This window comes from Euwallacea similis, chromosome 7, assembly GCF_039881205.1.
Source record: "Euwallacea similis isolate ESF13 chromosome 7, ESF131.1, whole genome shotgun sequence".
Taxonomy (NCBI): Eukaryota; Metazoa; Arthropoda; class Insecta; order Coleoptera; family Curculionidae; genus Euwallacea; species Euwallacea similis.
The window spans coordinates 124,595-139,894 of NC_089615.1; the positions used below are offsets into that span (position 1 = coordinate 124,595).

Sequence of the window (15,300 nt, forward strand, 5' to 3'; positions counted from 1 at the left end):
ATAAAAAAAAAAGGATTGACGACATACAATTAAAATTTTACAAATATAAAAGAAGCTTTTGTGTTATTTTTTTCACAAGAGATAACGGACATAATTTTGACACAATCAAATAAAAGAGCTCAAGAAATTTATACAAAAGGAGGAAAAACATTCAATCATATAATAAAAGAAGAATTAAAGGCCTTTCTAGGCCTACTAATTATATTTGGAGCTTTGCATTCCAATAAAGAGCCAATATATGTATTATGGGCTCAAAATGTATCTTTATGCCGTTTTATAGTTTCTGCTGCAATGTCTCGAAATAGATTTCAACAAATTATGACTTTCCTGCGATTTGATGATGTGGCAACTAGAGAAGAAAGAAAAATAAGTGATAAAATGGTTGCAATCAAAGAAATATTTGAGATATTTGTATCAAATTGTAAGAAATCATACAATCCCTACGAACACTTATGCGTTGATGAGCAGTTAGTTCCATTTCGAAGTGGAGCCCCTTTTAGAGTATATATGAAAAGTAAGCCTCACAAGTATGGCTTGAAAATCTGGGCTCTAACTGATTGCGAAACTGCATATACCATAAATATGCAATTATATTTAGGTAAAGTATTCCTTAGAAATTTTTATCCTTTTTTTCAATATACTACATTATTTCTTTAGGTAAAGAAGGAAATAAACCAGAAAAGGGGCAGGACCAACGGGTAGTTTTAGATTTAGTAAATCACTTGTCTTCAAGATACGGAATAACGATTGATAACTTCTTCGCGAGCCTGGAGCTAGGTGACAAACTCTTAACACAAAATATGACGTTATGTGGCACCTTGCGTCGCAATAAACCCTATAATCCACAAGAATTTCTGCGGGCTGGATCTGAGAAGACATATTCCAGTATGTTTGGTTTCATGGAAGACAAAACCATTGTTTAATATGTTCCGAAAAAGAATTCTGCTGTGATTCTCTTATCAACGGAACATAGAGATGACCATATAGGTGGAGAAGATGTTGACTACTATCAACCACATATAATCTTACATTATAATAAAATAAAAGGTGCGGTGGACACAACAGAGAAACTCGCTAAGGAGTTCACTACACAAAGAAAAACGAATAGGTGGCCAATGGCAATATTCTACCAGATTCTAGATATAGCTGCTCTAAATTGTTTCAAAGTATGGATGACAAAACATCCTTATTGGAACTCGAAGAAACTTGACAACAGAAGACTATTTTTATTAGAACTAGGGGAATGCTTGGGTCAAAAAAATATAAAGAGGCGATACCAAAATGAGAAGAAATTTCAAACCCGAATTAAACAGCATATGCTTTCAGTTTTGTCAGAATTATAAAATACTACTCCAATAACATAAGATGAAACTCCGACTACCTCAAAATCTAAAAGATGTTATTTGTGTACCAGAGAAAAGGACAGGAAATCTCGTAAATCATGTACCTAATGTAATCAGTTTGTTTGCGCAAGTCACTCAAGAAACAAAATAATTTGCTATAAGTGTGATAGTAATATGCACATGGAAGATAATTAATTAAAACGGTTACATATTTAAATCTAGAATACATAATTTCTGTTACTTATAGCAACAAATAGATATGAATTTTTCGTTTTGTATGTTTTTTATACTCTTCGAAATTGTCCAAATAACATTTATATTACCATATTTTATGATTTAATAATTAAATATATAAAAAATTGCGGGGTGTATTTGTACCCCACATGATAATATTTATAACTTTGTCATATCGGAGCTATGAAGGTTCATTCACGACATAGAACAGCTCGTTTGCAGTGGGCTAGGAAACATCGACATTGGATTTTATGGCAATGGCGATATGTGCTATTCACTGATGAAACAAGATTTGGATTAGTAAGCGATGACAATTGTCAAAGAGTATGGAGAGGTTCAGGAAGTCAAGAAAGATTAAACTTTCCACTTGAAGTTGCTCCATATAATTGTGGGACGGTAATGTTTTGGGGTGGAATAATGTTCAATCATCGAACTGCATTAATTCCCATAAATCAACACATGACGAGTCAAGTTTACTTGGAAAGTGTGATTAGGCCCATTATCTATCCCCTACGCGACGAATTCGGTGCCAACTTTATTTTTATGGATGACAATGCGAGACCACATCGTGCAAGAAGAGTCTAAGAGGAACTTGAACAAAGGCAAATTACCCGGTTACCTTAATCAGCCAACTCCCCTGATATGAATCCAATCGAAAACATGTGGGATTTTGTTGCTAGAGAAATTCGTAGACGAATTCATCCATCACAAAATGCTAATGAGTTAGCTACGGCCGCACAAGAAGAGTAGAACAACATCCCTCAAGAAATTGTAAACACGTTGATTGTATCAATGCATAGGCGCCTCGCCTCAATGCATTATTTAATAATAGAGGTCATACTGGTTATTAAATTGTCAATTGTTCCTTATTGGCCCTTAAAAATTAAGAATTGACTGTAATGAAATATCCATTTAAAATACACAATTCCACAAAATATTGTTTTTTAAATACCCTGAAAATTATCCGTTAAAAATTAAAAATTCTTGAAATATAACAGAGATTCCTAAAAATTACTAAACATTTTAAGGTTTACGAATATGTACAAAATATATAGGAGGTCCAAGACTTTTGACGGTGTGTGTACACTTTATGGTATCAGTGCGACGAAGCACCTATTCATAATTCTAGGTGGGTTAAAGAACGTCTTCTAAAAATGTCCTGAGACAGAGTAATTAGACGCAACATAGAGCAACTCTGACCACCTAGATTACTTATTTTTATTTAGTATATAGTTTTTTTATGGGGGTTTTTAAATCAAAACGCTTATTCACAAAAACTTTTTCGCAATGTCGATCGTTTTGACAGAGTTATTTGAGAATGTATTTTAAACATAAGTTCACAAGCCATTAAGAATTTATTGAAGGAGATTACAATTTGTGTTGAACGTGATGAAGGGCACACAGAAAAATAATTTAATTAATAGTTATTAATAGTCCGCTATTATGTTCATGCTGTATTGGCAAACATTAATACCATCTTTAAAAATAGTAATTTTCAATTGCTTTGTTTTAATTTTTAAATATTATTTTAACTAATGAATACTCATTCAGACAATTAAATTTATATATTATAAGTATTTTTACAAAATTGTTGACCCATTTAAATACCTGGGAAATGCAGAACTACAAAAAATGTTTTAAAATTAAAGTTGTCCGGGAAAGTTATAAATTGGCGTATGGGTAGAAAATCAAATACTAAGAAACTTTTTTCTTCGTAATTTTTCACAATTTTGAGAAATAATGACAGATTTTGAATGTTTTCGAAAAAAATTGCGATTTGACAGTTATAGAAAATCATTTGTTTTTCGATATGTATGTCAGTTCTCGTTATTATTTGTGATGAACAACCCAAAGGCAAACTCAAAACTTATCCAAATCTATAAGTAAAAAAATTTACCATATGATGCGAACTTTATAGGTGTCACTGTATATTGAATAATGGCAATAACTTATTAAATAATTTTGCTATAAAAAAATGTTTAAAGTAAAACTTACATAACTCATTTATTTAGACTTTTTGATAATCTTGCACTTTATTTTTATTACCCTATAATATTCTAACGAAGTTCAACATTAATTTTTTAAATATGGCCCTCTATTTCCAACTTATTTTGTGGAATCTATACTTAATAGCGCATAGAGGCATATCAAATTTTATTGGGTTAAATCAGAAAAATTTCGAAAAAAAAATTATTTTTCTTATTTTATTCAAAAAAATTCAATTCGGATAAAAATACCCTTTGTATTTTTTAAACGTCAAGTAAATAGCATTCTGGAAATTCCAATTTTTAGTTAAAAAAAATACGGTATCCATTTTTCACTTCCTATCGGGTTTATCACTTTAATTTAATACATACATTTGTGTGTACTAAAAATGATGCATTTAATGAAAAAAGAAAGAATTGATTTGTTAATAATGGTTGAATATGGTAGTCGAAAAAGGACCCGAGAAGAAATTGTTTCACTCTTTGATAAAGTGTATCCGAGTGGACCGCCCATAATACAATCCTCTGTGTCAAAAGTATAAAAACAAATACATGCACACTGGGAGTGTCCGAGACAAGCAAAACGGGAATAACGAGACGAGCGAAATCTACTACAGTCGGTATTATCGCACTAGCTATCCTACTAGCTGTTGAAGACAACCCTAAAAAATCTTGCCGCGATTTAGACGCAGACCATTCAATATCCAAAGTGTTGATACGCAGGATTCTAAAAAAAGAAAAACTTCATCCCTACAAGGTTCATTTAATACTAGAATTTAGCAAGGATGATTTTGATAGAAGAATTCAATTTAAGAAATTGTGACATGACTTTCTGAAGAAAACCCTAATTTTACAGACAAAATTTTATTCTCAGATGAGCCATATTTAATTTACACGGGACTTTAAATAAGCATAATTATTGCCGTTATTAATCTTGACGTAACTTTCAGTGGATGGCAGAAATCAATACACAAAGACTTCAAAAAATAGATCTGTTGGCGGATATCGTAAGCAATAATTTAATTAGTCCTTTTTTCATAGATGGTAATTTAACTACTATAAGATATCTCCAATTATTCGAATAACAAATTGTATCAATATTACGATATATTTACGGCAACGATATTAATAAAATATGGCTCCATCAAGACGGAGCACCTCCTCATTTTGGTTTAAAAGTTAGGAACTTTTTAAATCTGAACATTCCAAATAAATGCAGTGATCATCGAGGTGAAATAGAGTGGTCATTTCGGTCCCCTGATTTAACTCTTTACGACTTTTCTTTTCGGGGTATTTAAAAACTCAAGTTTATAAGGATCGGCCAAATAAGGTAGATGACTTGAGGGTTCCTATTGTTGGTATAATGGAAACAATCCAACAAGACACCTATATTCAAGTAAGGTCATTCATGCAAAAAATAGCACTGGGTTTAGATAACAATGGAAAAGATTTTAAGCAAATGCTGTGAAAATTAAATAACAATTAATTTTTGTAAGCAGTAATTTGTTATTTTGCTTTACTGGTCAAATAATAATATTTCGAGTTAAATAACGAAAATATATTAATTTTCTCTTCAAATTTTTCTTATCTAACTTCAATAATTTGACATATCTGTATGTGCAAATATGAATAGATTTCATAAAACAAGTCGAAAATAGAGGGTCACATTTGAAAAACTAAAGTTGGACTTCCTTGGAATGTTATGGGATAAAAAAAAACTTCAAGGTCATAAAAAAAAGTGACAAAAAACTAACCTTGTAACTTTTACTTAAAATATTTTTTGATAGCAAAATTATTAAAAAAGTTATTGCTATTATTCCATATACAAGGTAATTCAAATTCCCTGCTCACCATTGAAATATCAAAAAATTATAAAAGCTACGACGACATTTGGTATAAAGTTACGCATCTTAAAGCTTTGTTAAATGCCGTTTTAAAATTAGTAAAATTCCGATTACTTCCGAAGATAATCGAAAAAAACTAAATTACTACAAATGGTTTTTTTTAGTTATTTGAAGATATTTTTTTAATGAATTTCTCTTCCGCATGATTACTTTTGCTTCTTTATAAGGTGATATTAGATTTTAAATTCAACATTTTGGAATTTGGAAACTATCAACTTTAATTTTTGTAATAAGGATCTGTTTTTTTATTGTATTGTTAGAAAGCCTTAGATTTTCTGAATTAAATAATGTGTTACACTTTTAATAAATAAAATAATAAAACACTACTCAGACATACATATGCACGTGTTACCATGGAAACAACAAACTAAGTGTCCATAAGACATCAGTTTTTAGATGTCAAAGTTTATTAAATAGTTTTGTGACACTTACAAAACTTTTAACAGCCTACTAAATTTGAAAAAACATATTATGGATTATATAAATTAAAAATATCGTGACATACTGAGCCTTTACTTCATACGTCACAGAAATTCTATGCGTACCAGTGAAGCATATCTTCACGAATACTCTAAAAGACGGCAACCGCATTATTCGCGTTTTTGCCGGTTAGAAAGAAATTTGGTAGAATATGGTTCATTTAAAAAGCCATGACATAAATATGAAGACAGGACTGACAGAGAGGATACTAATAAGAGTATTAGAACAGGTTTAATTAAACACATTGAGTTTTTCTTAAAAATAAGTCTGATGCTTTATTTCAACACATTTTAGGTTATTGCACACCCCAATATATCCACTCATAAAATAACGTTTCAGTTAAATTTAGCTCAGACAAAACTTTATAAAATATTTAAAAAAAAACACTATAATCCCTATAAAATTCACGTATTTTAGAAGTTACTGTGTGAGGATTTTGAGAGACGTCTAGTTTGGTGCAATTGACTAACACAACGAATTGATTTAAAGGACCATTTTCTCAATTCGATAATATGAACAGACGAGTGTAAATTCACCAATTGTGGATTATTCAATTGGAATGAGCATATTTGGGCTATAGAGAATCTTCACCAGAACATACAAATCAGAAACCAAGAGTGTTTTGTTTTAAATGTGTGAAACGGCATTTTAAATGACGAAGCATTAGGCCTGTTTATTTATGAGAATAATTTAAATGAGGTGTTTTATTGAAACATTCTCGAAAATTATTTATTAAATTACTTAGACAATTTACCAGTCAGGCAACTTTGCTCTTTGTGGTTCCAACAAGATGGAGTACCTCCGCACGAGCAGTGAGATACTTTCTGGACAGAGAATTTTCTAGACAGTGGATTGGAAACCGAGGACCAATTTAATGGTCTGCAAGAACTCCAGATCTATCGTCTCTCGACTTCTACTTATGGGAAATTTTAAAAAACAAAATTTATGCTTAACCTGTAGTAAGTCTTGAGGGATTGCGAGCGAACATTGTTAACGCCTTTGCAACGTCAAGACGTCGTGATAACAGCAGTACTATTACTAATATTCAGCGGCACAAAAAGACGGTATTTTTGAACATTTGTTATAAATTATTTATTACTTTACTGTTGTTCTGAAAACTGACATCTTATGGAAACTTAATTTGTTGTTTCTATGGTAACACTCACATATGTCTGAATAATGTATCATTATTTTATTTATTAAAAATGTATTATGCATTATTATGTTTGTTATTACTACAAATGTAACACATACATCATTTAATCCAGAAAATCAAAGGCTTTCAAAAAATGTTTAAAAAAATATCGTATTTAAATATAGGACACTAGGATGATGTAGGTCCGTATTAAAAAAATTAAATTGATGATGGTTCCCAATCTCCGAAACTTTGAATTTAAAATCTAATGACGTCATGTTATAAAGGAGCAAAAGTATTCATGAGGAAGAGAAATCCATTTTAAAAAATGTCTTTAAATAACTAAAAAAGAATAAAAGCCATTTGTGGTATTTTTTTTCCATTATCTTCGGAAGTAATCGAAATTTTACAAATTTTAAAACGACATTTAACAAAGCTCGAAAATGAACAACTTTGCAATTTAAGTGACCTCGTATCTTTTATGGTTTTCGAGATCCCAACGGTGAACAGCGAATTTGAATTATCTTGTATAGTAGAGAAAAAATATATGTATATATGAACTATTTCTAAAGGAATTTATTATACCCTTGCCTACAAGAAATGTTTAGAACCAGTTAAAAATATTATAACCTTACAATACTTCCTTTGATTAGTAATACTAAAAAGGCGGTATTTGTTGTGCGATTTTAAACAAAGAATTGTTGAATTATTTCAAATGAAATAGAGGAAATCAGAAATTGCGAGAATTCTAAGTGTTCGAAAAATTTAATATTGTGGATAATTAGCCTAAAACTGGTCATCCGCGAAAAATCACCCCAAGGATAGATACAATAAGGATATCAAAGCAAGATTTAAGAAAAACCTAAAGGCAAATTACCAATGAAATTTCAGAACAGATGACAAATAAGATGATAAAGAATCGCTTAATTATTGGAGGTTTTTATGGACGTGTTGCTATTAAAAAAACATTTTTGTCAAAAAAGAATAGGCGCACTCGATTAGAATTTGCGAAAGGTCTTCTTCATAGGATCAAAAAGAAATGGAATTGGGTGCTCTGGAACGACAAAATCAAATTCTGTTTGCTTGTATTTGACGGAAGACATTATGTAACACATCCTAAAAGTGCTGGATTTAAAGCAAAATATCAAATTTTCGCTTTTAAACATGAAGGTGAGAATGTACAGATTTGGGACTGTTTTTCTCGATCAGGAGATGGACCTGTTGTTTGGATCAAAGGGAAAATGGATCGTTTTCAATATAAAGATATATTACAAAACAACATGTTGACATTTGCTGAATAAAATATACCTCTGTGGGGGATTTTTCAGCAGATCACTAATCCCACACATTTTTCCAAAATTGTAAAAGAAAAATTTTTAGAAAATAACATTGCGAAACTTCATTAGTCATTTAAGTCTGCAGATCTGAATCCAATTGAGTATCTATGGGACATTTCGGGGATCATTGGATTTCAAATCATTTGAATATTAAAAACCTAAAAGAACTTTTTCATTCATCATTAAATTCGAATGAACTCAAATTTCTGTAAATGTCTTACAAAAATTAGTTAATTCTATGCCGAAAAGGTGTTAAACGATTTTAAATGCTCCACTAAAAATTCATATTTTTTTGTCACTTTGATTTAGATTAAAACTGACAAGCTTTCAAACTTTTTTACCACTTGAATTAGAATATTCAGTGTGCAGAATCTACTTATCAATAGAATTTATAATTTCACTGATTAAATTAATGACTAATATATTTATTTTGTCATCAAATTTATTACCTTTCTATAGATTTATTATACCCGAATTTTAATACGAAATTTTGAAGTTCCTTTTCTTTTTTCCACTACTGTGTATGACGCACCCTGTATATTTGAGATAGAGGTGAGCGTAGTTCTCCTATCAATGAATATTTTAAATATGAAAATTTTATGTTTTTTGCAATTTTACTTCATAGCATTACAGTCTTCTCAAAACGGATATAAAAAAGTGCAAGTTGAAAATAATATCCTTTTAAAATGGAAAATTTATATTAAATTATTTCAAGAACTGCGAAATAATTTTAAAATATGTATCAACAGTACTTCTGTCGACAAATTTCATATTTAGCCTTTTACTCCTATTGCATTGCCATTAGATGTCGACCGATTAGTAAGTGTTGGGAGATCCTCTACTAATCAAATTGAATTTATAGGTAAACCCTGATCAACTTTTCGGATATGGAAAACGATTATCGCCAACATTTTACAGGGTGCGGCACTTAAACTTTCTTTTTTCTAAAGTCAATAAAAAAAGTACACAGTATATATTTTTATTCATTTTTATTAATTACAATAACATGGAAATATACTTACATAATTTTAAAAGGAATATTTAACAAGTGTGAACCGTCCATTTTGATGCATTCTTAGATCAGTCTTCTAAAGTGCCTCTCAATCCTTTCCAGCATGGTTACCGGCAAGTTAGCCACCACGTCAGGAATATTATTCTGCAAAACTTTCACGATTACAAAACGGTTTACGTAAACAACCGACTTCTGGTAGTCTCACAGGAAATAATCACAGAGAGCCAAATTTAGAGAACGCACGGGCTATAAGATGTCACCTCTATTTGGGATCAGCCGCCCGAGAAAAGTTTCTCTCAAAAGGCGCATTGAAATTCTCGATATGTGAGCCATGGCTTCATCCTGCTGAAATAATAATTTGCCTACATCCATGTTTTAAAATGATGGCAAAAAAAATTATCCATTATTACGACGACATAACATTCAGCATTTACAGTTATCGCGCGATTACTCTTCTCAAGCAAATACAGTCTAATGATTTCTTCTCTTGACAAGGCATACCAAACCGATACCGGTAGCTATGCTTTGGAAAACATTGAGAGGCACTTTAGGGGACTGATCTAAGAATGGATTACAACAAATAGTCAACATTTGCTAAATTTTTAAAACCACTTAAGTACATTTTCAGGTTATAATTAATTAACAAAAAAAAATTCAAATATATACCAAGTACTTTTTTTATTGACCTTTGAAAAAAGAAAATTTTAGTGCCGTACCTATACAAAGTTTCATATACAACTATTCCAATGTTAACATTATTAAGGATGTCAAAATACGTTCTAGCTCATGGCTAATGATTAAGTGATTTCTGTTGTTAATCAAAGTTTAAAATACTTGGTGTATGTAAAAAGGCAATTCGTTAATAGTCAGCACCAACAGCATGCGCTCCCCCGCATAATATGGATTAAACCCAACTTAAAATCTAAAACAATTAGGTATACAATTTGTAATATATATTAGTATATTAGATTTATTTAGCATATTTCACTTTAGAATTATATAACCAACAAGCCAATGTCAAACTCATCGCGACATACAAACATTTTCAACTTTCGAATATGAAAAACGAAACAGCGAATAAAAATAAACTTAAATTCTTAAAAAGCATAAACTATACTCGATTAAGTCTTCCCATAAAAAAAGGATACACTACTTTCTTTCCTTTTTTACGCCTCAAGTTTTGTTTCTTTCGTACCAGTATAATGCATGGACGGTCAAGCGTAAATGTTACGGGTATTTTGTGATGAACTTTCCATGTACGGGCTGTGATATGTGCAACTATTTAAATATCAGAGAAAAAATATTAATTTTATTGAGGAGGTATAAGAATATCCCCGACATGCATACCCACCATGCCATACATTATCATGGTCCCATATTATCTTATGATTCATATATTTACTTATTAACGAGACTTATGAATATGATTCAATAACCCATGGTTAATCGTTTTCTTAATTTAATTTTAACAAACAACTGGTTCAAAACAAACTAACTTGCTCCGAATCTCATGTTAAAAATGATCAAATATTAAGGTGTGCTGCACAACGGTCAACATTGTGAATAAACTCTTGACATTAGAAAGAAGTTACTAAGTTTTAGACATCTTCGTTTGGCCTGAAATTAAACTAAGAACCAGGTGGTTGTAGGCTCTTGTCGTACGTTCGTGAATAAAAACATGAACAGCAGGAGTATTGAATGCTTGAATTACAAACCAGGAAATTGATTTTTGCAGAACGGAGCCTAGTTATTCTAGTACTCCAAGAAACGACAATAAACAGTTGTAATCGTATCTGGAATACGAAAAACACCATTAGGATAAACAAAATCATTGTGGATAACACAGTCTGTCATTCTGGACCACGCTAGTGTCTTAATTTAATTTGTCTTAGTGCTTATTTTATGCTTAATTTATCGAGAAGCACAAAAACTTATATTAATATAAGTAACACAAGATTCGAGCAAACATATTTGAAGTTTTCTTTGATTTGACAATCCATATTAAAATGAATAAATATAAAGCTAATGTTGACCTTTAAAGTATAGATGGTTGGTGTATTGAACAGGAAATATAGAAATTTAATAATAATGTTATATGTATAGTGTGATTAAAAAAATATAAAACATTAAAACAATAGTTGAATAATTTTTGTCTACGATTACTCAGAAATTAATGAAATTCTTCCGGTAAACAAAACGATATCGAAATTATCCTGATTTGCAACTAATGCTACGAGAAATGGATGATCCACCGTAAACTCTTCAACGATCGGTCGAGATCTCATGAATATGACCCCTGCATTAAAGAATACTATTTGTGAATACTGCACGTATATAACTTCTATTCATGTACTAATTCAATTAACTTGTAGAAAAAATAGAACTGGCTACAAGCGGAAAATATGTTACAAACAGTTCTAGGTGCAATGTTGCTATCGGATTTACACATCACCGAAGTAATAAACTACTTAAAACGAATAAGAACCACTTTTAAATTTGCTTATATTTCTTATTGTTTGTTATGAAACAAAAATATTATTTTGTGGTAAAAACGTACATAAACAAACCTATTGGTTGGTATACATTTTTCCCTTTTATGTTGTTATTGTGCCGGATGAATTCTTAAACAATGTATTGCGCAGAATTTCATAACAACACTTTCTAAAAGTTAAGCGTATTTTGTCAATCAAAAGTATAAGGTTTACTGGGAAAAGATAAATGTCGGTGTTGAGTAGAAGGGTACATCGTAAAGTGTTTCTAAATGAAAATGAAGTCACCAGACCATCAATCTAGGAAAGATACTCTAGAAGACGCATTGCAGTCATTATGAATGTGAGTCGCGTCGTTATAAATTCAGCTTGGAATCGGTATATCAACGATGAAATTGTCAGAGGACGACCCTATCCGTAGCGTCAAAGAGCTACAACAAATTGAGAAGACCGCTTATTGCGTCTCTGAGCCATAAGGGAACGTAGTAACACCGCACGAGCGCTCCAAAATCAGCTTATAGTAACTACAGGAACCAAAATTTTTGATCAAACGGTTCGTAATAAACTTCATCAATGTCAGATGCGTGCAAAAAGGCCAGTTAAAGTTCCTCGTTTAAATGTAGCACATCGCAGAACTCGAAGAATTTTCGCTGTAGAATATCACTATTGGACGATAGCAGATTGAAGTAATGTTTTATTTACAGATAAGTCCAGATTCTGTTTACACCATAACAGTAGACGAGTTCGAGTATGGCGACGAGCCAATGAGAAATATTTGGACTCAGCTGTACAAGAAACTATTCGTTTTAGTTGAGGGTCTATTATGGTATGGGATGGAATATGTTTGAAGGGGCGTACCGAACTCGTCGCAATTGAAAACGGTTCTTCAACATTAATGCGTTACATAATGGAGGTCTTAGAACCATACGTAATTCCTTTTGCCAAAAATATGGGAGCAGATTTTATTCTACAGCACGATAATGTCAGGCTACACGTAGCAAGAATAGTGGCAAATTTTTTAAATGACCATAACATTGAAGTTTTAGAATGGCCGGCTAACAGTCCAGACTTTAATCCTATAGAACATCTATGGAATACACTAGGAAGAAGGTTATTAGATCGGCAACCTATACAAACTATCGATCAACTTCAAAATATTCTTATTGAAGAATGGGAAGAAATGCTTCGGGACATTATCAGAAGTTTGGATGAGAGTATGCCTCGTCGTTGCTCTGAAGTTATCAGAGATAGAGGAGAACACACTCATTACTAAAAATTAGTTTTTCAATAAAGTTTTAATTAAAACATGTTTTGAACTTTATTCCATTATTTTGAAAAAAACAATGTTTGCAAGTTTTTACAGCATGCTTACGAAACAAATTAAAACATTTTGTCAACCAGAATGCTGATTTTTATACATTATTGTAACATAATGTTTTTTCTTGTCAATTCAAAACTAGATGAAATATAATAAAATAAAGAAGTGATTCCTTTTTCGTTTTGAGTAGTGTATTGAACCAATTTCAAAGTATGGAATGCATTTAACAATCAAAATATTAACAATGGCAAACTGTAAAACTGAATTTAACATGCTTCATATCATTTTCATCACAATTACGTTCACAGAAGAAGTTAACCACACAGCACAGTTTCAAGCACATATTGTTGTAGTGTAACTTGGATGTACAAATATTGTGTTGTGAAATAATCCGCATTGTTATATCAAGATTAGTGCGAAGGCCTATCACAATGACAATTTCTCTACCGAGTGTAACCCTACTCTCCTGGATATAAAAAATGTGCACAGCTGAATTTTTTTCTTAAAAATTGTTTTGGGTCGAATAAAAGAAAGTATTGTTAATATAAAATAGGTATAAGAGAAATATTAAGTAGTAAACAAATCTCGAGCTGTTTAAAATTCGATTATATATAAAAAACAATGATAAAAGTTTACTAAACAAATAAAAGTTCACACTGTTAATTTTACATTTTTGCCTCAGTCTGAATTAGGTGTGATGTGTTAAAATGTACTCTGAGAATTTAAGAATTCGCGTAAGAAAAGATATTAGTCGGGATTTGAGTTATCAGGCAGTGGGACTGAAATATAACATACCCTTCAGTTCTGTAAAAAAATATTTTAAGTGATTTCAATTGGGCAAAAAAGAAGCGAGGTCCAAAGAAAAAGATTACTAAGCGATAAAAAAAAGGATAGTGCTAGCAGTACAAAAGATGGCTCAAGGCGGAGAAATGGTTACATCAAAAAAGGTCGCTGAAAAATTGAACATTGACGTTTTCACCCGTACTGTGCGGCGAAAACTCAATTAATTGGGATTTAAATATAAAAAAGTTAAAAAACTAATTCCATTGAGTGCTCTTCACAAGGCTAAATGAGTTTCAGTTGGACGTGAATAGTTATCAATGCCAGAAAGCATTTGGTCCAAGACAGTTTTTACGATGAAAAACGGTTTTATAACGATGGGCCTAATAAAGAGTTTTCTTTTATGCAGTACATTACTTAATCACAACAACTTAATCGCAACACTTTACTTAATCGTCATAAACGATAAAACCGTGGAGGTGGCGTCATGGTATGGGGAGCAATCATAGTCTTTGGTCATCACTTACTTTTGAAAGTAAATCATCGTATGAACAGCGTTTTGTTACCATGATTCAGGAAAAAATTCATCCATGAATGTAAACTATTTTTCCTCACAAGGAATTCTTTTTCTACAAAATAATGCCCCGTGTCACAACTCAAGGAAAACCAAAAACTGATTACGAGAACTGAAAATAAATATTTTAGACTAGCCTACCCGCTCACCGGACATGAACCTTATTAAGGACTATTGGTAGCATCTCTCTAGAGAAGTTTATCGATTTGATGAATTTACAAGTGATGAATGTCTTTAGGAAATGATCCAAAAGTCAGCGGAATGTTTTAAAAACTCAAATCCGAATTTGCTGAAGAATTGATGTTTGTCGATAAACAAAAGACTATTAATGATCGTTGAGGGAAATGGAAATACTATAAAATATTAGAGAATAGAAAAATTTATATTTTTAAAAAATATTTGAACAGGTGTTTATATACATAAACAGAATATGTACTCTTTTATTTGTCCAATTAGAATTTTGTGTTTATTTTCTTTATAGTTTTAAGACATTATAAATTACTGTTACATATTGATTTATACTTTTTTGTCTCAAATAATAATTCCAGTGAGAAACAGAATCAACTCACCAAGTTTGTTAAGGACTTTAGGTTATTGCTTCTTGGCGTAGTTTGCTTAGTCAATTTGTTTTGTACTTTCATCCCTTAAGTTACGCCCATGGGCATCGATACGTATTTGAAGGATTCCATCTGGGCGCCAGACCATCGTA

The 15,300-nt window shown here is 31.3% G+C and overlaps 1 protein-coding gene across 6 annotated transcripts in view; it reads right to left on the bottom strand.

Moving 5' to 3' along the window:
- LOC136409892 (antichymotrypsin-2-like) overlaps positions 1–15,300 on the bottom strand; it is a 96,712-nt gene that overhangs the window by 10,085 nt on the left and 71,327 nt on the right. The window contains exon 4 of one of the 6 annotated variants that reach the window (XM_066391736.1): positions 10,188–10,708. The exons of the other annotated variants lie outside the window; for them this stretch is intronic. Within the exon in view, the coding sequence (XP_066247833.1) occupies positions 10,542–10,708 (167 nt within the window). The 3' untranslated portion in view covers positions 10,188–10,541. Of the gene's footprint in view, positions 1–10,187; positions 10,709–15,300 lie in introns of those variants that run through there. 6 annotated transcript variants of the gene reach the window in all.